The sequence below is a fragment of the Zingiber officinale genome, chromosome 4B (genome assembly GCF_018446385.1).
Source record: "Zingiber officinale cultivar Zhangliang chromosome 4B, Zo_v1.1, whole genome shotgun sequence".
Classification (NCBI taxonomy): Eukaryota; Viridiplantae; Streptophyta; class Magnoliopsida; order Zingiberales; family Zingiberaceae; genus Zingiber; species Zingiber officinale.
The window spans coordinates 32,245,046-32,268,594 of record NC_055993.1 but is presented as its reverse complement, the minus strand read 5'-3'; the positions used below and the strand labels follow the sequence as shown (position 1 = coordinate 32,268,594).

At 36.7% G+C, this 23,549-nt stretch overlaps 1 protein-coding gene across 1 annotated transcript; it reads right to left on the bottom strand.

The window, feature by feature from the left end:
* Nucleotides 1-1,469: 1,469 nt before the first annotated feature.
* LOC121978184 (CASP-like protein 4A1) lies at nt 1,470-2,622 on the bottom strand. The gene is made up of 3 exons (XM_042530560.1): nt 2,451-2,622; nt 2,163-2,401; nt 1,470-1,817 (listed from the first exon to the last, which is right to left on the bottom strand). Exons 1-3 carry the CDS (start codon nt 2,620-2,622, stop codon nt 1,470-1,472), a joined length of 759 nt encoding a protein of 252 aa, XP_042386494.1.
* Nucleotides 2,623-23,549: the final 20,927 nt, after the last annotated feature.

The window sequence follows — 23,549 nt, the reverse complement described above, 5'->3', positions numbered from 1 at the left end:
TTGCTTCTTGTTCGTGGTCCCTCGGATGCACCATCCTTCACCAATCTTCAAGAACCTGAGCCATGAAACTTTTTAAGCTTGTGTAAACTACCAAGTCCTGCACAACTTAAGTACATATTAGAACCAATATAAATCCTAACTTAAACCCTTTGACACACATATTAAAAACAAAGATCGCCCCATTTAATCCTAAGTCGATTGTATCAACAGGACCTTTAGCTCGTCCAACTCTTTCGGTGTTATACGGTAAGGTGCTTTCGATGTTAGCGCGGTCCCCAGAATTAGCTCAATAGCAAACTCCACTTGCCTTCGGGGAGGCAAGCCTGGTAGCTCATCTGGAAATACATTCGGATACTCTCGAACCACTGGAATGTCTGAGAGCTGATATTTACTGCTGTCATCAGCATTAATTAATGACAATAGAAATCCCTGACAGCCATGTGACAGTAGCTTCTGAACCTGAATCGCAGAAATGGTAGATATACCGTCATTCCTGATGCTAGTGAAATCCCACGAGGGTTGATTCGGAGGTCGGAATGTGACCATCCTCGTCAGGCAATCAACTGTGGCATGGTATGCTGACAGTCAATCCATGCCGAAGTCCAATGGGCATTCTCTAACCTCCTTAGTGACGTCCAATGTATCACCGGACGGTAGAGAAACGGTCAGTCGCTGCGGCCTAAAAACAGGTAGTCTACCAATCTCCCTCATTAATACTTAAGAAATAACGGAATGCAAACTACCAGTGTCAATCAGCATATAGCAGAAAATGCATAAATTAAAATCGTACCGCGAAAAATGGATCCGTTGGCCCACTGTGCATCCTCTCTAGTAACTGCGTGAATTCGTCCAATCTCTGGCGGTGGTGGAGGTGGTAGTGCTGCCAAAGGCTGCTGCGCCTGAGTCTGAGCCTGTCACTGTGACGGTGTCGGGTACTGAGCCAGAGACGGATATGTGGGCTGAGGCTGTGACTGGTACTGAACTAGTGGTTGGGGCTACAACTGATACTGCACTAGTGGCTGAGGCTACAACTGATATTGTCCCTGCGTTAGTTACTAAGGTCCCAAAATAGAGATCTGGGATACTATAAGGGTGCTGGAATGCTCTTGTCCATGCATGTCATATGCAGCTACTGCAGGGGGAGTTGTCCTCTACAGGTTATGCGAAGATTGGGCTCTTCGCCCTCCTCGCTCAGTCCCTATTTGACTGGGCAGTCCTCCATGAATAGAAACCCCAGAAGCAATATGCTAAGCCTTCAGCGAATAATCTCGGCTCAGATGCCCAGGCAGTTTGCAATAATAGCAAACTAACTGTCCCAGGGAGCAGACTGAGGTGATGTGGTCTCTGGACCCATATCTGGTGCAGTGAATGTTGCTGGCGGACTATTTCCGGTTCTGCTGAGGAGACCAGAAATGTCTTGATGAAGATCGCCCTGACTTCTTAGGCCGACCAGATACCCCAGAAGTACCCTAACTTGGCCGACTACGACCACTCTGTTGTTGTCCGGTAACTTGTGGCGATTGAATCTGTCCTGATGTCCAATCTGTCTGCTTCTGCTTCTTGTCCGGATACACTCTCTGGTGAGCTGACTCAATCATAAGGGTTTTGTCCAATGCCTCTATGTAAGACAAATTCCTAAAACTGGCAATCTTTACTTGCAGATGTCCATCTAATCCTTGAACAAACTGAAGCATACGACATCTGTCCTCAGCAACTAATTCTGGACAAAGTCTGGCTAGCCGATTAAACTCAGCATTGTACTCCGTCACTGTGCAATTGTTCTGACGAAGACTCAGAAAATCCTGACGGTGGGTCATCTGATATGACCGTGGAAAGTATCGGCTCTCAAAAGCCTCTCTGAATCTCGCCCAGGTGATGTTCTACTCGTCTATGATGGAACGTTGCGTATCCCACCAGATATTGGCCTCGTCCCGTAAATAGAAAGCAGCCAGCTTAGCTATGTAGAAGAAGGTCCGCTCCAGAGTCTCTATCCAGGACTGGGCCACACTCGGATCGGTCTCTCCACGGAATAGTGTAAACCGACTCTTCATCAAATCCGCCAAGGTTGGGATCCGAGCTCATGGCACAACTATATCGGTAAGGTGTGTCAGGATCGTCACGGGAACTGGCGGAACCACCGGAGCTGATACTACAGGTCATACCGCTGGATATGCCGGGGGAGGTATTCCCGGTGCTGCTGCATAAGCTGGGGTAGGTGTCATTGGTGGCACTGCAGGGTCAATATAGGTGGGTGCGGCTGGAGGTACGGTAGGTGTAACTGGTTCTGCTGGTGCATGTGTCGGGTACGCAACAGTAGGTATTGTTTGAGGAGGTGCCGAATACGTCGTACGCATGACTGGAGGAGGTGTCGAATATGCCGCAGGTGGCACCGCCGGTGGCACTGTGAATACTGCAGGACTGGGTACAACGGGTACGGTCAGGGTAGGTACCTTTGAAACCATTGGATTCTGAGAGCTCGACGCGCCCGCTGTACCATGCGGAGTCTGTCCTTGACCGGTAGCTCGACCCCAGCAGACGTCTTTGGCGACTCTGTCGCCAGGGATTCCAATATCCTCTTGTGTGGACGTCCTTCACCACGTCTCGGAGCGGGAACCCGTGCATTTCGCCTTATATCTATTAAATTATATCCCAGATATTACTACAAGTATCAAAATTATAAAAATTAACATTTTACCTATTTACCGTCTGGAGATGTTCCGTCGTTGTCCAGCCCCCCTTTATGATCTCAGAACTCCGAAACAAGAAAATCGACGGAAATCCGTACAACTCCGAAAATGACCCAAATTAGCTCGTTAAACTCGAAAATCCAAATCCCAGAAAGCAAGCATCGGAAACATGCAAAATTTCACTCTGATACCAAATAAATTGGTATCATATTAACTTAGAAAAAATCCAAAACAAAAAAGCAAGTATTATAAACCTGCCCTGATACCAAAAATATTGTCGCGTCCCAGATACTCTCTGCCAGAAGAAATTTCGACAGCATCTCCCCTGTACGGGTGACAATATGAAACTTTTCTACAAAACCCTCTGGGCCACACAAACCTCGGCCAACACGGCCGGAACAATAAATATAAAATACATCAACAATCCACGTAGTTTATATCATCTCAGTCTCTAGCTGACACAACCACGCATTTTATTTGAAAACAACCTACTCCACTACTACGACGGAAAACACATAACACAACAGAGAAATCATCGCAGCGGAAAAATAAGTAGTAGACCAAAACTCGATAAAAATCCTCGAGTACAATCACAAGTATATAGATCAACAAGTAAATCAACATAAAAACAAGGAACCAAGTCCGTAAGCAGAAAATCGTCGCGACACGAAGTGGGAACTAGCGATTGGAATCTCTTGACAGCCTTAACCTGAAATATATATAATCAACAAGGTGAGTCCAACACTCAGTGGATACCAAGTTGATGTGCATAATAAACTATAATTAATAGTTATAAATATGTGTACAGTCTCCTGGAGTAATGAAAAATGCAAAACTGTAAGAAAAAAAGAAGTTGTACTCACCAAGACCTCCTATCAGAATAATAAAGTCGTCAGACCAAAAGTAACATGTCCTTGTATACATGTAAAACATATGCATACATCCAATATGCAGCAAATAAAATACAGTAAACACAAGCAATAAATGTAATCATGCATATGATGCCAATGACATGTCCTGGTTACCCCTGACGTCAGTCAGCCATCTCACACACGATGGTGAGACTGAGTGAGTAGGGCTATGACAACTGTGCACTTTGCCATCACTGCTCCTGATGAGTGACTGAGTGTACAGGATGCTATCGGAGTACACCTATCCTCTTACCCCAAATCGTAAGTGGGGGAACTCAATGCTCTCATCTCCTTGAGACAATCCAGAGGAGGGATCCCTGACGTGCTACCACGCTACGTCACGCTACCCATGAGTGAACCAGCGGAGCACTGATAGAGCAAACTGTCACACACCCTGCCTGATATACCACTAACCAATAAGTGATTGTGTGTGCAGATCCATGAAACTGGCAATGAGCTCAGTAATAATGGGGCTGCCAATCGTACAACATGCAATCATGCAAGATGGTGCATGACACTAAGCATGCAAATCCTGACCATATCTACCTCCATAAAACATGTACCAAAAAATAAATGGATCAAATAAACAGATCTAGGTACACGGGTCATATATGGTAAATGTCTAGTCCGGTGTATCATAAGGCACGGTATGTCATTACCTCTATGAGCATAAATAATCATGGCAATAAACAAGAGGGTATAAAATATAAATGCAGAACAGATAAAAACATGCATCAGGTGTCATATAGTGGCATACCAAAGCAAAGATAAACCTAATTATTACTAGAGGCTATAACCTACTACGCATATCAACATGACATTATCAAAAGAGATAAGTCAAGGTACTCACCTCCAATATAGTGCGTGCCAAAAGAAACCCCACGTAAAGTAGCTCATCGCAAATCAGAGTCTTGTAACAACATAAATATAATTTAGCTACTCTAACATGTATTAAATAACTAAATCAAACTCCTAATTCAATTAGGAAACCCTCTTTATTAATTATCCTTAACTGGTCATTGATTAACTCATCCACCCCATTTGATTAAATTAAGTTTAGCCAAATCTTAACCCATCCATAAACAAATTAGACTAAGCTAAGCATGAATCATTTAATCTTTCCTAATCATAATCCACAATCCCTTACTCAACCAATTTAGTACAACTTTAACCGCAATCTTACCCTATCACCAGATAGCCCCTATTGACCCACTGCTAAGAGGAGTGGCTGCCGAAAAATGCTAGCCAAATCTTACTGTTGCCACAGATTGGTTGCTGACACCGTAAGGAAGCTAATCTTGTACCAGCCGAACTTAACACGTTTGATCCAAAGTTTAATCTATTTATTCTTTTAGGTTTAGACTCGGATCTCCTGCGGAACTTAACACGTTCGATCCAAATCACCTAGGTTATTAATTTCATTAAATATTAATTTCATTAAATATTAATTTCTAAAATTGGCTTCCAGTACTGACGTGGCGAGGCACATGACCTTCTTGGATATGGGAACAACCACCACCGACTAGACAAAGCCTTTTAAGGAAAGTTAATCTTTAATTTCCTTAAATAACTTTAGGTCAACCGAAAAGAACAATCAAATCACAAGGAAAAGTAAAAACAAAAGAACACAACATCGAAAACAAATTCGAAATACTAGAATCGCATGCCTCTTGTATTTGGTATTATTTCCAAAAATAACTAGTATGATGCGGAAAGGAAAAATACTAGTTATACCTTTTAGAAAAACCTCTTGATCTTCTACCGTATTCCTCTTCTAACCTCGGACGTTGTGTGGGCAACGATCTTCCGAGATGAGAAATCACCAAAGCACCTTCTTCTCCTTTCTTCAAGTTTTGACCAAGCATAATGCTTCCAAAAGATGAAGATCTTTTTCCACCAACCAAGCTCCAAGGGATGCATGAAACAAGACTCCTTTCTCTCCTTTTCTCCAAGCTAGATCCGACCACTTCTATGCCTCCAAGAGATGATGAAGTCTCGGCCACAAGAAGGAGAAGAGAGAAGGAGAAGGGGAACCTCTAGGGGCCGGCGACACCAAGGAAGAAAAGAGAGGAAGAAAAAGAATAGAGTCGTTCACCATAAAGCCTCCTCTACCCCCTCTTTTATAATCCTTGGTCTTGGCAAATAAGGAAATTTAAATAAAAACTCCCTTAATTCTTTTGCCATGATAAGGAAAATTTATTTAATTAAAAATAATTTTCTCTTCTCCAATTTATTTGGCCGGCCACCTCTTTCCCCAAAACAAGGAGAGTTTTAATTAAAACAAAAATTAAAACTTCCTAATTTGTTTCTAGAAATTTATAAAAATTTCTCCAATAATTTTAATCCCTTTATGATTGGTTAATAAAAAGAAATTTTATAAATTAAAATCTTTCTTTTAAACATGTGGATAATTTCCAAAAAGTAAAGTTATCTCTAAAAATTAAAATCTCCTTTCAATCTACAAATAAGGAAAGATATTAAATCTTTTCTTAATCTTTTGTAGAAACTAATAAAAGAGAATTTTTAATTTTTAAACTTTCTTTTAAATCATGAACATAATTAAAAGGAAAGTTTTTACCAAAATTAAAATCAACCTTTTAATCTACAAATAAGGAAAGAGATTTAGCTCTTCTCTTAATCTTTTGTAGAATCTTATAAAAGGAAAGATTTAAATTTTTAAATTCTCTTTTAAATCATGTTATCCACATAAGAAAATTTTAAAAAATAAAAATCATTTTATTTTAATATGGGTCAGCCACACCAAGCTTGAACCCAAGCTAGGGCCGACCACCTTGAAGCACCCATGAACCAAACTTTGGCCGGCCCTAGCTTAGTCTCCAAGCTAGCTTGGCCGGCCCCTATGGGATGGGTAAGAAGGTGGGTATAGGTGGGTATAGTACTCTATAATTAAGAGGCTACGATAGGGACCGAGAGGAGGAATTGGTTTTGGTCTCCCGATAAAATTAAGCATCTCGTGTTCGCCCCGAACACACAACTTAATTTTATCAATAATAATTCATTCCACTAAAGAACTATTATTGAACTACCGCACCAATCCCAAATTATATTTTGGGCTCCTTCTTATTATGAGTGTGTTAGTCTCCCTGTGTTTAAGATGTCGAATGTCCACTAATTAAGTAAGTTACTAATTAAGATTTCGAATGTCCACTAATTAAGCATCTCGTGTTCGCCCCGAACACACAACTTAATTTTATCATTAATAATTCATTCCACTAAAGAACTATTATTGAACTACCGCACCAATCCCAAATTATATTTTGGGCTCCTTCTTATTATGAGTGTGTTAGTCTCCCTGTGTTTAAGATGTCGAATGTCCACTAATTAAGTAAGTTACTGACAACTCACTTAATTAATATCTAGCTCCAAGAGTAGTACCACTCAACTTCATCATCATGTCGGACTAAGTCCACCTGCAGGGTTTAACATAACAATCCTTATGAGCTCCTCTTGGGGACATTCTCAACCTAGATCACTAGGACACAGTTTCCTTTTATAATCAACAACACACACTATAAGTGATATCATTTCCCAACTTATCGGGCTTATTGATTTATCGAACTAAATCTCACCCATTGATAAATTAAAGAAATAAATATCAAATATATGTGCTTGTTATTATATTAGGATTAAGAGCACACACTTCCATAATAACTGAGGTCTTTGTTCCTTTATAAAGTCAGTATAAAAGAAACGACCTCAAATGGTCCTACTCAATACACTCTAAGTGTACTAGTGTAATTATATAGTTAAGATTAATTAATACCTAATTACACTACGACCTTCCAATGGTTTGTTCCTTTCCATCTTGGTCGTGAGCTACTGTTTATAATTTATAAGGAACCGATAACATGATCTTCTGTGTGTGACACTACACACCATGTTATCTACAATATAAATTAATTGAACAATTACATTTATCATAAATGTAGACATTTGACCAATGTGATTCTTATTTCTAGATAAATGTTTATACCAAAAGCTAGGCTTTTAGTATACATCCTAGCAATCTCCCACTTATACTAAAAGACTAAGCTGCTATATCTGCTACCATACATCTGATTCCCAAACCTTCAACATGTCCATCAAAAGCTCTTGCCTTAAGGGCTTTAGTGAAAGGATCTTCTAGGTTATCACTTGATGCAATCTAGGAAGCAACAACTTCTTCTCGTTTATATGATTTCTCGTATTGGGTGGTACTTGCGCTCTATTGCGTTTACTTGCCTTATAAACTTATGGTTTCTTCGAGTTTGCTACTACACCACTATTATTACAATGAATTGTAATAATCTTTGGACAAACCAGAAATCATATCTAAGTCCATCTTGAGGTTATTGAGTCATTTAGCTTTTATGGCTACCTCAGAGGCTTGCCATATACTCAGCTTCTATGGTGGAGTCCAGAAAAACACCTATGCTTATCACTCTTCCATAGTTATGACTTTTCCTCCTAAAGTAAACACAAAACCCCGAGGTTGACTTATTATTGTCCCTATCTGATTGGAAGTCAAAATTCGTGCAACCCACAGGGACTAAATTAACTGCCTTCTAAGCTAGCATTAATCTCTAGTGCCTCTAAGGTACTTTAATATATGCTTTATTGTAGTCCAATGCCCTTGTCTAGGGTTACTTTGATATCTGTTAACTATGCCCTTGGCAAAACAGATTTCTGATCTCGTGCATAGCATACATTAGGCTGTCTATAAAGAACTGCCTACATATCCTCAATCTCCTTTGATGTCATCGGAGACATCTCTTTAGATAAAGACACTCCATGCTTGAAAAGTAGAAAACCTTTCTTGGAGTTTTGCATGCTAAAACGAGCTTGTTATATAAAGCTTGAGATAAGCACAACATTCTTTTCTTGCGAACCTTGTTCCCAAGAATATGTGCTTATTTTCCTAAGTCCTTTATAACGAATTGCTTGGATAACCATACTCTTACTTCCGATAACACCTTGATATTGTTTCCAACTATCAAAAATGTAATCTACGTATAGTACAAGAAATACCACCACGTTTCCATCACACCTTTTGTATACACAAGACTTATCCGGTTACTAAATAAATTCATAGGTCTGGATAACTTTGATAAACCGGATGTTCCAAGACCTTTGAAGCTTTGTCTCAGTCCATAGACTGATTGAACTTGCACACAAGATGCTCTTAGCCCTTTGCAATGAACCCTTTTGGTTGTTTTATATGGATGTTTTCTTCAAGACTTTCATTAAGGAATGCTGTCTTGACATCCACTTGCCAAATAGATAAAAGAATCCAAATAGACTTAAGCATGACTACCAACGAAAAAGTTTCCTTTTTCATCAAGTCTTGCTTTGAAAGTTTTTACCTTCCTGTCTATCCCTCTTTTCCTATTATAGACCTTTTATATCCAAAGGCTTTTACACCATTTGGTAGTTCTACAAGCTTCCAAATTTTATTAGAATACATATATTCTAATTCTGTTATTCATTACTCTTTGCCAAGATGTTGCATCTTTATCTTGGAGTGCTTCGTCATATGTCCGGAGATCAAGTTCATGTCCTCCAGGGATCGAGTCCAAAAACTCTCCCAAAACATTAATCTTTTTAGGTTGCCTAACAACACTCCCACTACGACGAGACACTTTCTGTAATTGTGTATCATTTGTGATACGAGTTGCAGTTTCTTGTGATATTTCATCTTGTACAGTTGGTACTAGGTTAGACATGTCCTTTATTATTTCCTTAAGAACAAATTTACTTATGGGCACGTGATTTATTACATAGTCATTTTCTAAAAATCGGTCATTGATACTAATAATGACCTTCTGATTTTTAAGACTATAAACCTATTTTCGTTTCTCTAGGATAACTCACAAACAAGTGAACTCATGCCCAACTTATCAGTGTCTCTCATGTGCTAGACCAGCCAAATCCGAATATGCTTCAGACTAGGCTTACGCCCATTCTGTAATTCTATGGGAGTTGAGAGTTCTGACTTTAGAAGGTATTATGTTCATACGACCTCCGAAAAATTCCCAAAAAATTTCTAAAAATTCCAGAAAATTCCGTTAAGATTATTCATCTATTTAATATTATTATTTAATTAATATTTATTACCGTATTTTACAAATATAGTTAGAGTCATAAAGTCCTTTTAGTTTATTTTATTTATTGAAATACTGTTTTAATCAAATTATCACTTTTCAATAAGCAAAGTCAACATAAAATAATGATATTACTATAGAAATAGCAACTAATTGTTACACATTGTAATAACTAGCAACTAGCTATTGTATATTATAAAAGCTAACAATCAATTGCTAGAATCTTAATCTTTAAATCAGTCCAGAAGCATTTTAGATAGTTTACTTTATATAAGACATCCATTAGATTTTAATTGAAAAATTGATGTCGTTCTAACAATTTATTAAATGATGTGCGTCTTTTTTATTTTTGCCCAAAAATGATCATCCAAAATTATACAATTATTACTTAAAAATTAGAGTTATCAAACTGGTCGACCCATAATGAGATAGGCCGGCCATTTGACGGGGCGAGGCAAGGCAAGTTGGCCATTTGGCGAGGCGGGGCAAGGTGGAGCGAGGCAGGTTGACTGATTATCTTGGCGAGGGTCGACCATTTGGAGGGGCGGGGCAAGGCGAGGCGAGTTGGCCATTTGGCAGGGTGGCGCGAGGTGGATCGATCATCTTGGTGCGTTGGAAAATCTCAACTCAACATAAGTTAGGTTGCGAGCTCAGCAAGCCAACCCACGAGCCTATTGATCAATAAAAAAATAATAAAATATATATAGAAATAAATAAAATTTTTAAGTTTGAGTTAGAGATTAAATGGATCATTGAATTTTTTATTTTAGTTTTTAAGTTTGGGAAACAAATTTATTTTTTCTCAATCCGTGGGTTAATTCAAGCCCGTCGTAGGTTGCTGGTTTAAGTGAATCGACCCATCTCAACTCATCTTTAAATAAATTGATAAAATTTTAACACAATCTACTTAAATTATTTGATAAGTCGGATCAATTCGATAGACGCTATCTAAATTAATGGCTCTACTACAAATATTAAGATTAAATTAGTCAAAGCATTCAAGGGACCAATAGGCTCAAGTTAGTTCAATCAATATGACCACTTAGCAGGTCAGGTGGCCCATTTAGGCCCAATAAATTGACCAAATTAGTCAATGGACAAAGTGACAAATTCAGTTGGGTTGTCGGCTGTGCAATTTGGGCGGCCTATCAGTCGAGAGAGGTTGAATGGTGTTGGATGGTTTCGGATGCTTAAATTAGTCAAACAAGTTGGGCAATGTAGGTCGGTCCAATTGTACAAGTGATTCGGTTAGCCTAGTCAAGTGGAGGGAGGTGCAATATGGTTTAACTAATTCATGTAAAGCTACTTAGTTGGGCAAGTCACGGTTTAAGGAGTAGTTTGTTAGTTTAGGAAGGCTAGGCAAATTCAAAGGTTTGGTGATTCAAGTTAATCGATTAGGCATGCAAGCCAAACAACTAGGTGGCATCCAAGTGGATTGGCTCATCTAGACGTATCAATCAGTTTGGACATGTTGCTCAATATAAGCAAGTTAGTTGATTCAAGTATATCAATTGATTCGAGTAAGTTAATCAATTCAATTGAATTGCTCAAGGTAATAATTAGGAAATCGGGTGGGACAAGCAAACTAGAAGGGCTAGGTTAGCTAGTGGTAGGGTTGTGGTTTAATGTTCAACATAATAAGAACTTATTTATGATTATTGAATATATACCAGGTTAATTAAATAAATAAATTTAAATAATTAATTAAACTAAATAAATAATATATGTATTTAACTCAGTGGTATTTATGAACAAATATTATGAATTGTTTATAATATCAAATTCACAAATCGAACAAACAAATTTTAAACAAAGTCAAGTCCAAATCAAATCCGAAATAAATTCAAGCTTGTAAAAAAATCAAATTAAGTTTGAACAATTATTTTAATAATTTAATTCATATAACTCATCTCAATTTGATTGAATTATTTTATCAAATAAACTTTTAAATAATACAAAGTTGGACTCACCTAGGCTCTTTTATAGCCCTAACTAGTGGGCTAACCAATCTAGTTTATTCAAGTGGGTTACTTGATATACGTAAATTTTCAAGCCAATTAATTTATTCAATTAAATTTCAAAAATAATTAGTTAAATATTTAATTTTAATTAAAAAGATTATAAAAGGTTCATTACTTTCTTAATTTTTAAAATTAACTAATCAATTAAATGAGAATAAATAAATTGGATCTATATAATAAAATGTAATCTTAGTTATTTTTTATATATACTAAGTATCCAGATCTTACAATCTGACTAATCTTAGAGTAGACGATCCGATCTCATATCCCATCCATTAAGTAAATTCAGAAAACATGGTGACTCCTAACATGGCACCTAAGCTTCACTAATAATTCAATCACTTTAGGTGTGCCCTACGTGGGAATTAAACCCCGATTACTTAATAAATACACCTACCTCTTATCACAACACCAAATCCTAGGGTCAATCTTAGTCATTTATGTTAGTATAATCGATCTCTAGAGTTTTGAATGTGTGTTTGAACAATATGTTTAATAGAATTTGGTCAAGGGTGACAAAATAACTTGATCATTATTGATCAAATAAAGTCTAAGCAAAGTCAAGGTTGACTTGAAACTTATAATTGAGTCAGAAGTCCAAGTAGAACCAAATACTTGATAGGTTGGTGAAAATACCTAGTGGGACTAGGCAAAAGGAAGCCTAGTTGAGAACCAGACAGTGAAAAGTCCTAGTGGGACTAGGCAAAGGGAAGTTCTGGTTGGGAACCAAGTGGTAAAATGTCCTAGAGAGGCTAGATAGTAGAAGTCTTGGCTGGGAATCATACAATGGAAGACTTGGTTAGAAATCAAGCAGTGAGAAGTCATACACTACAAGAAAATTGGGATTCTACAACACTTAAACGACAACGCTTTTTATAAAAAACGTTGTCTATTTTTTTTAACAACACTTTTAGTGAAAAGCATTGTCTATTTCATTATTTTCTTATTAATAGACATCGCTTTTCTAAAAACCGTTGTCTATTAGTGATTTTTACGGGTCAAAGACAACGCTTCGTAAAAAGCGTTGTCTATTAGACTGATTTTTAGTGTCTACAACAACGTTTTATAAAAAGTGTTGTCTATGTTTAAAATCTCATCTAAATCTTGATTAATACAAACCGTTGGATCTAGGTAAGGAGTAGAAAACCCGAACCCTTCTCCCAACTTCTATCTTCCGATCATTTTGATCCCGAACCCTTCTCCCAACTCCTCATCTCACGCGGCCTTCTCCATCCAACTCCTCTCCGGCAAACTCCGCTCTGGCCTCCAGATCCAGGGCGTCGGCGGACTCCTACATCGGGAGCCTCATAAGCTTGACCTCCAAGAGCGAGATCAGATACGAGGGCATCCTCTACAGCATCAACACCAAGGAATCCAGCATAGGCTTGCGCAACGGTATAGTTTGCTTTATGCTCAATTCCTCGCGTCTTCGCTTTTCTCCACTCCCCTTCGCGCTGTTCCTCGTCAAAGGGAACACTTTTTCGAGCTTTTTTGGCTGGATTTTGGGTTTCTTGTGTCCGAGGGATTGCCGCGTCACGAAATTTTATTTGGAGGAGGCTTCCAGTTTTCATGATTTTATTATTTTATTTGGGATTTAGGTCATAGTTCTGGGTTTTAGTTTTCTCTGTATCCATGACAATTTTCATGTGCAAGTGTGGTATCCGCATAATACTTATGCACCTGTAAGCATGAAACTGCAGTTTGTTTAGGTTGTTCATTATTTCGTTCTACTGATTTCTTGTTATGTTTCATAAAAAAATTGTATCTAGAAAATGATATTTTTGTTTGAACTTACAAGATATGAACCATGTGATGCCTCTTACTGGTCATAAACAGAGGCTCTAGAAGTTCATATGAGAGTATCAGATGTTATGCATGGAATTTTTCTGTGACCTGAGCATTACACTATCCCAACAATTAAATGGATTGAAATTTTACCTTATTTTCACAAGGTGAAACGACTTCTCTTTGGTTCCATATCTATGCACATGGAGAGCGGTGATAACTGATGATTAGTTGGGTGAAAGGAACACTCCATATAATATCTGTAGATCAACTTGTATTGGTGCCATGTAATATCGGGTAAGTAAGAATTAAAACATCACTTTCAATTGTTGTCTTTTGATAATTTATTGAATTATATGCACTAATTATGAGTTTGTTGCATAGTTTCCATTGGATTCTCACTGTTATTGACCCTTACAATGAAGTTATTTATTTGTTGGATTCTCTAAGGCACCGCATTCATGATGAGGATTGGAAATATATAGTGGAAATGTGAGTTCATATTTATTTTTTATTAAGCATTTATGTTAATACAAAACTCATATATAAAAAAATCATTAACGTATGAAGGGCCTTAAGATTGTTTAATTCAAACAAGGGAACGAAAGGTAGAAAAAAGGCTATGTGGGTAATAGTAAAGGTATGTGCAATTACATATAACATATATTTTAATGTGTATGTTTATCATTAATAATTTGTCTCTAATTTCCATAGGCTCCTCAACAACAAGATGCCAAACAATGTGGTTACTATGTGATGCGATTTATGAGACAAATTGTTGAAGAAGTTGAAATTATCGAAAGAGATTCACTACGATCTATAGTAATGTTTACTTGTTTATGTCTCAAATTATTTAAAATAAACTATTTAAAATATGCAAAGTCAATGTTGATTTTTTTTCGTCATTAATGTTCACAGTTCACACAAGCAGAGTATTCTCGAGAAGAAATTGATGAGGTGCGATCGGAGTTGGCAGAATGTATACAAGATCATATTTATGAGTAGGTGCGTTCAAGTTTATGTAAGTTCATTACCTTGTTTTAGCTAAGGTTTATGTAATTAAGTTCATTATCTTTAGCAAGAAGCAACTTTTTGCTTCTTTAGAATCCATTTTCAGCTATGAGATGCAATATACCCTTCTTTGTTATTCTCAGTTTAATCTGTGATAAAGAGTCTTCTTGGTCATTAACTGAATTATATAAACTGAATGCATTTTAGAATGGAGAAATACTGAGATGTGCTCCCTGAGCTTCTAATTTTGACAATTGTTTGCTTAATTTTTTATATCAGTTGTAGCCATATGATAGTCCACTTGCTCAATTCTTCTATTATTTCAATAACCTGGAGAGTTTAAATGAATCATATTGTCACGTCAACAATAATAATATGGTATACATGAAGGGATATAATGCATATGTTCTTAGCTACGATATATATGTCTATTCTCTATCGTGGCAGTATTAAAAATGTAAACACTTCATTCTGTTAAATTATGGAGAATCTTTTAAGTGGACTAATTGATGGTTTGATTGTTACAAATGAAATCATTTGTGCACACAATTTGGGAAATAAAAAGTCTTTATTGCAGATAGCTGCATTCATTCAGGTTTTGATTATAAATACTTTTTAATCTGAACATCCTACCTTTCATACGTTAATATATGCACTGCAAAAAATGTTAAGTACTGTATAAGTTTAATTTCCTGTATTATATGAAAAGTACTATATTTTCTGTTTTCCTATAATTGATTATAGTTTTAAGTTGACTGCTTTGCTGTGATATTTGATAGCTCCACTCTATTTTGCTTGAATTTTGGATTAATGGATGCTAATGCAAGGATGCATGTGTATTCACTTGCGCTCCAAGAGGTAGTTAGGAGGCACATTTGTTGCATGCCTCAATGTAGATATTGTTAGATTCTTTGCCTATTGTTAAGTGGCAATTCTTGTTATAACACACCGCTCACTGGAATGTTTATTCAGTTTCTGATAAGTTTTGACTGTTCTTAACTGACGTTGGAATCCGGCTGATTCTGAATCCTGAACAATTTTGTTTATTCTGATTATTTCATTGTTAGTCTTCCCTTAATCAAAATTAACTCTTTTTTTCCATTCAATTACTGATTACAATCGCATCATAAAGGCTGAAATTACCTTGTTTTCACTGTCTTGATTGTTTGATTCCTAACTAGTTGTTTTGGAAGGAATTGTCTGATTGTTAATGTGTTTTCATGACTCTTCGTCATGTCAATGTATCGTAATTCATTTTTTACTATGTTAACTGGAGTTTCTTTTATCTCGTGCTATCCCTCACCCCTTCAACTCTAATATTTCAACTTGTCTAATCACAAAATGTGTTTGTTATCTATTAGCACTGCTATTCTACTGAACATAGTTTCTCTTATTATATCATTTATTAGTTTATTCTGAATAGTAGCATTTTTGTTTTATCTTTTTAACAATCTACATGTTTATTTTAGCACTCTTTCTATGTACTTTACGTGTCTATTGTTTCCTAATGTTGCTTTGCATATTTTCTTCGATGGTTCTATGGGCATTTAGACTAACAGAAACATTAGGAAGAGAGGGATTTTCATTAGAATCAGAACCTCTTAAAGGGGATTCTTTTGATGGAATAGAATTTCCATGAAACCATATTATACTTGAATAATTAAATGGGAAACACTAACTGCACAAAATAGCTACAGAAAATCTTCATTAAGATATTGCGTGTGTTTGGTAGGTAGAAAGTCATGATGATTGTTTTGTTTCTTTTGAGAGCCATCAGTAATGCTCATGTATGGACTTGAAACATATTATTGCTAATTTTGTAGGTGGATACAGGACAGTCGAGATCAGTACACTAAGGAGCGTCTGGATTCAGTAATTGATCAGTACACTAAGCGTCTGGATTCAGTAACTACTGTACTATTTTGAGTAAACAGATTGTTGGCTACTTCAGTATTCAGTATTCAGTAAACAGATTGTTGGCTAAACAGATTGTAGCTGTTCAAAACAGATTTTTTGTGCTCTTTTGTTTTATATGTGAATATCACTATATACTTTGAAATAGAATTAGTGTTAATTTTGACATTTACTAGCTTCTCATGTAATTAAATACTAATATTACTTCAACGTCAGATTTCTATTATTTTGATGAGTTTGAAATCATTAACTGAGTTGATTATATGTAAAATTCGAATCTAGACATGGTAAAAGAAAAATAATAGTTTCATAAATATAAAAATAATGATTTTTAAATAATTTTTTTTCTTTAAAACGACAACGCTTTTAAAGCGTTGCAAAAATGTTGTCTTTGTAAAAAAAACAACAACGCTTTTAAAGCGTTGTAATAGTGTTTGTCTTTGCAAAATATGACTATGCTTTTAAAGCGTTGCAAAAGCATTGTATTTTCTACCAAAAACAACGCTTTAAAAGCGTTGCAAAACATTGCCTTTGCATAAAATGACAACGCTTTTAAAGCGTTGCAAAAACGTTGTCTTTGGTACAAACGACAACGCTTTAAAAGCGTTGTCATTGAGCAGACTTTTAACAACAATGTCTTTAACAACGCTTTTTCAGGCACAAAGACAACGCTTTAAAAGCGTTGTCTATTAGCTTTTTTGTTATAGTGCTAGCAAGGTTAGACAGTGGAAGTCATAGTTAGGAACCAAGCAATGGAAGTCCTAGCAAGGCTAGGTGGCGAAAGACCTAGTTGAAAACTAGGTAAACATAATTGGGAACCAGTTAGAAGGGTCTGATTGATTGGAGGTCGACGTGATCGAGATCGAATAAGTCGGGTTTCAAATAAGTTTTGATTGAGCCCTAGGCGATCGAGAGGTCAAAACTTATCTTGAAGAGGATCAAGTTTGCAGCTATGTGGTGGAGGTCTTGACTACCGGAAGGGCTCTAGTTAATGGGGGGAGTGTCGATCGAGTTGTATAAAAGGGGAGTCAAGGCAATGTCTTCCATCAACTCTTGCAAATATCCATCTTCATGCTAATGCTCAGAAAGTGCTCTAAACTCCTTTCATATGGTCCGAGAAGCACCAGGAGGAGTGTCACGACACTAAGGCTACGTTTGGTTGGGTGTAATGTAATTTAACTTGTAATGTAATCAAATTTGTAATGTAATGTAATGTAATCTTGATTACATTACTACGTTTGGTAATATAATGTAATCTTGATTACATTACTACGTTTGGTAATGTAATATATGTAATCTTTGATTACAAAGGTGATTACATTCTTTTGTTTGGTGTCCATTATTTTTTATAAGGAATGTAATTCATATTATTATAAAATGACAAAAATATCCTGTGACCTCTATCGGCGGTCGCCACACCTCTGCCGGAGTTTGCGGCAGCCATCGGCAACCAGCTGCCGCTGCCACCGTCGGTCGCCGCAGCAGGCCACCGTCTTCGCCAATCGGCTGTGATGGGCGACGGCAGGCGGGCGACGGCGGGCGACGACCAGCGGGCAATGGTGGCGGAGGCGGACGGCGATCGGCGACCGGCGATCGACGGCCGGCAATTGGCAGCGGCGGCCGGCGGCGACCGATTGCCGGCGGCCGGCGTCGGCAGCGACTGGCGGCGGCCGGCGGCGGCGGCCGGCGACGAAGGTCGGCGACCGGTGGCGGTCGACAACAGACTAGGGGTATATTCGGCATTTAAACTTTGGTGAAACAATGACCTTGTAATGTAATCGGATTACATAGCATTTGCTTTGTAGTCCAGATTACAAATCTTCACTACCTTTTGTAATCCAGATTACATTACATTACAAGTTTTAAATCAAACCAAACAAAATAATCGACTTTGTAATGTAATCTGGATTACATTACAAGATAGATTACAGACTACCAAACGCAGCCTAAGGGTTTCCAATTGGTCTACGATGAGTTTGTTTTTAATTATATACTTATTTCTTATACTACTACTCATATTTTATATTGTAATTGTCTTACAACTTGTAAGAGGTTTCTTTGCTTCTCGAAGAATCGGAAAAGAGAAAAACACTAGTGGACAATCACTTTATGTATAGTCATGTATGTACTAATCCTGGGGAGTTGGAAACAAAATAAAAAAAAATATGGTGCCATCTTTTTGTTATTATTTTTACTTTCATTATTCCACTATGCAAACTGACAAATCTAATAGGAAAAAGATGGCTAAGTTATTCACCCCTCTAACATCGAACAAGATCCTACAATTTAATCTTTAATGTTATCGCTTCTCTCTGTCATCTATGGAAATTAACATTTCACCTCGCATTTGAATCTATATCTATGTAATTACCCTGAGGTAGTTTTTATATGGTTAACCTAGTTAAGTTAGGTCCTGTGTGTGTTTGATGCCTTGTGTCTAAGTGTGTAGGAATTTAGGAGTACTAGAAGTCGAGCGAGCGAAAGACGTAGCAACGAGAAGGATGGCACGGAAGAGAATTGACAAGCTCGGTGCATCCTATTGGATCATGATCGTTTGATAGAGGGGGGGGTGAATATCGATTTAAAATTTATCGAAAAGAGTTAAGCACAGCGGAAAAAGAAACGAGCCAAAGATGACACAGAGATTTACTTGGTTCAGAGTCTTTGGCGACTCCTACTCCAAGGCCCGCACACAAGGGTACTTTCGGTAGACAATTACTAATAATTCGAATAGCAATTACAGAATTGAGGTACAGGAATTAATTAGTAAAATAAAAACCGACAATTAGAAAAAGGAAAAAATCAAACTAGAACTTTGTCGGAGAGCTTTCGTAGCGTTGCAGGAGCACCAGAGATCGAATTGAGAGTTGTTTTTCTGACTCCAGCCTTGACCCTCCTTATATATGAGGTTTGGGGCGCCTGGAACCTTCAGGATGCCCTGGTTGTGACGTAACCGAGCCAATGAGCGAACTCCACGTGGCACAACGACGTTGGGGATAAAATTAGCCTCTGAGCACCCGGGTACCTCCCGGGCACCCAGACCCTATTTTCCAGCGGTTCCCTACCTGCAAGAAAATATTAGTCCGATGCAAATATATATCCTGCAAAATAGATTATTAGCACAGTTCATAGTTTAACAGAAAGAGTATTAATTAGATTCCGTCTCTTCGAGACCGAAATCTAGTCAAGATCTTGACTTAGAGTTCCGAGATGATTCTAAGTCGGATCGGCGCCTAAGTTCCCTTCCCGGGAATGCGTCCTCACAGTCACTCCCCTCCAGTGATTTACCTTTACTTACTTGCCAGCTATTCAGTTAGCCCGTCGACCTAGCTGGACTTCGTGCCAAACGTTCGATCAGCCCGTCGAACCGTTTGGACTTCGTGCCAACTATCCGGTCGGCCCGTCGATCTAGCTGGGCTTCGTGCCAGACATCAGGTCAGCCCGTCGACCTGTTTCGGCTTCTCCTACACACTCGGTCAGAGTGTTAGATCAACAACAAGACTAACTTAACCTATTTTGTCATTTATCAAAACCTGGGTTAGACCATTAGTGCTAACCACACCAATAATCTCTCCCTTTTTGATGGAATGACAACTTGATTAAGTTAGTGTAAAATGCAAGTAAAACAAGCATTCATTAACAGGTTTTTAAGTTAGTTTTTATTTTTCAGTTTGTTTTAGCTAACTTAACCACCTAACCCTCCCCCTTTGACATTCATCAAATATAAGCATGGATCAAATAATCAAAAATACAAAAATATTGCAAAAAGAGTGCAAACACAAATCAGATCAACTCAGGAGAGTTAAATAATTTTGCTTTAAAAAGTATCTCTTATCCTTTTCAAAAAGAAGGATAACTTAGAAAGAGTAATTTTTAATAACTTTTCCAAAATAACTATGTTTTGAAAAACAATTAAGTTAGAAAGATAACTAATTAAGCAATATCTCTTAGTAGTAAGTTTGTTAATTTTTCATTTTCAAAACCAATTTATAACATACAATTTTCAAAACCAAATTTAACATAAAACTTAGTTTTACAACGGTTATGTTTCATAAACACATTTCTAAATCATTTTTAGAAGAATATTTTCCAAAACCTTATTTCAAAAATATTTTTAATAAAAAATAGATGTGAAAATAATTGTTGCTCCCCCTGAACCTGACATTACAAAATCTGTCTAACCGGTTAGCTACTTACTGACTATTCAGAGGATAGCAACTTTCACTTAGTTAGTCAAGTTAAGTCTAAGCATCAGTTAGTGTTTGATTACACTGAATGACTTAATTTGATTAATATCTGTTTGGTTTTTAACGCCTAGACTTATATCGATGCACTGACATAAGCATCTTAAGTCCAGGCAATTTGCCTATGCATCTCACCCCTTTCTATGTTTGGCAATCACAAACAAGGGAATCCTAGGGTGTTGGTGAGATGCTCAAGTACTAGCCCTAGGGGAACATGATTTCTAAGGAATTATTCTAGTCTAAGGTAAAAACTGTTTTGAAATTCTAAAAATAGGAAATTTTGAAAGCATTTTACTTAGAATTTGAAAATATTTTTTTTTGAAAATGATTTTAAAATTCCTAATATATTAGGCATATCCCTAATTTTCTACATAGATTGCTAAATTCATTTTCAGGGAGGGGTTTAGTAAATATGTCAGCTAAATTAGACTTTGACTCAATGTTCTTGAGTTCAATGTCTCCTTTAGTGACATGATCCCTGATAAAGTGATACCTAATTTCAATGTGTTTGGTTCTAGAATGATGCACTAGATTTTTTGTTAAATTAATTGAACTAATATTGTCAATTAATACTTTTACATTTGTAAGATTTAAATTGAAATCTTTTAAAGTGTGCATCATCCATAATAGTTGTGCAACGCGTTCTCCTATGGCTATATATTCTGACTCAGTTGTAGATAGAGCAACATAGTGTTGCTTTCTACTGAACCAGCTCATAAGTGATGAACCTAGTAGTTGACAAGCACCACTTGTGCTTTTGCGGTCTAATTTGCATCCAACATAGTCTGAGTCAGAATACCCTATTAATTCGAAATTATTAGTTTTAAGATACCAAATACTTACATTTGTTGTTCCTTTAAGGTTATCTAAAGATTCTTTTGACTTGAGTCAAATGTGATTCTTTAGCACAGGTTTGGTATCTAGCACACATACTAACTTCAAATAATATATCGGGTCGACTTGCAGTTAAGTACAGTAGGCTACCTATGACACTTCTAGAGTATTTTAAGTCAACTGGTTTTCCATTTGCATCTTCATCTAGGATTGTGTTTACTGCCATAGGTGTTTTTATTTCTTTAGTGTTTTCCATTCTAAATTTTTTAAGTAATTCTTTAGTGTATTTTTGTTGATACATATAATTACCTTCATTTGTTTGTTTGATTTGTAATCCTAAAAAGTAAGTTAATTTGCCAACTAGACTCATTTCAAATTCTTGTTCCATTAAGTTTGTGAATTCTTCTAAAAATTCTGAATTAGTTGATCTAAAGATTATATCATCTACATAAATTTGTGCTATAAATATGTCCTCTTTTATTAATTTAATGAATAGGGTCGGGTCAATTTGATCCTGGTTAAACCCTTTGGATATGAGGTAAGAGGTTAACCTTTCATACCATGCCCTAGGTACTTGTTTAAGTCCATATAAGGCTTTCTTTAATTTAAATACATACTCAGGGTGTTCTAGACTTTCAAATCCAGGTGGTTGTCTTACATAGACTTCTTCATTTATTAATTCATTTAGAAAGGCTGATTTACGCCCATTTGATATAGTCTAAACCCTTTATGGGCTGCATAGCTGAGTAACATTCTAATGGACTCTAGTCTAGCTACTGCAGCATAAGTTTCATCATAGTCAAGTCCTTCAACTTGACTAAACCCCTTGGCGACTAGCCTAGCCTTATTTCTAGTAATTTCCCCAGTTTCACTAAGTTTATTTCTAAAACCCCATTTTGTTTCTATTACTTTTTTATTTTTGGGTGGTGGTACTAGGTCCCAGACTTCATTTCACTCAAATTGAGCTAGTTCCCCTTGCATAGCTATGACCTAGTCTGGATCAAGCAAGGATTCAGTTATGGTTTTAGGTTCAATTTTTTAGATTAAAGAAATTTGACTTAGGTTCCTAAAGGATGACCTAGTCTGAACCCGTAGATTTCGATCACCAATTATCTGGTCAGTTGGGTTATTTGGGTTCATTATAATAGTTCTAGGAGGTTGACTTTCTTGAGGTTCTTCTTCCTCTTCGTGGTTTAGGAATTGATTGTTTCTTTCAGAATTATTATTCTCTTGAACAAATTCAATTGGTTGAAGTTGGGTTTGTTCTTGGTTTAGTTTGGATTCTTCAAATTTTACGTTATTGGTTTCTTCAATTCTTAGGGTAACCTTATTATAAACTCTGTAGCCCCTACTATTTAGGGAATATCCTACAAAAATTCCATTCTCTACTTTAGATGTGAATTTTCCTAAGTGTTCTCTCGTATTTAAGATGAAGGCTGGGCACCCAAATACTTTAAAGTATTTTATATTGGGTTGTTTATTATAATAAAGTTCAAAATAGGTTTTATTATGTGTTTTATTTAATGTTGTTCTATTTTGCACATAGCACTATAGCAGGCTGTACTCATAGCTTCTTCCCAAAAATATTTGGGAAGATTGTATTTATTTAACATAGTTCTAGAGGCTTCAAGTAAAGTTCTATTTTTTCTTTCTATAATTCCATTTTGTTGAGGAGTTTTAGGGCACGAAAATTCATGATGATAGCCATTTTCAAGACAGAATTTATTAAAGTTCTGATTTTTAAATTCTCCCCCGTTATCACTTCTAATTCTTTTAATTTTAAGATCTTTTTTATTTTCAACTTGTTTACAAAAGTTTATAAAAATTTCAGAGGTTTCATCCTTATTTTTTAAGAATTTTACCCAAGTGAACCTAGAGTAGTCATCTATTATTACTAGACAATATAAACTACCATTTATAGACTTAACTCCATGGGAGTCAAACAGATCTAGATGTAAAGGTTCTAGTATTGAATTAGTTTGAGATTGGTTAATTGGTTTGTAGGTAGATTTTGTTTGTTTACCTTGTTGACAATCATTAC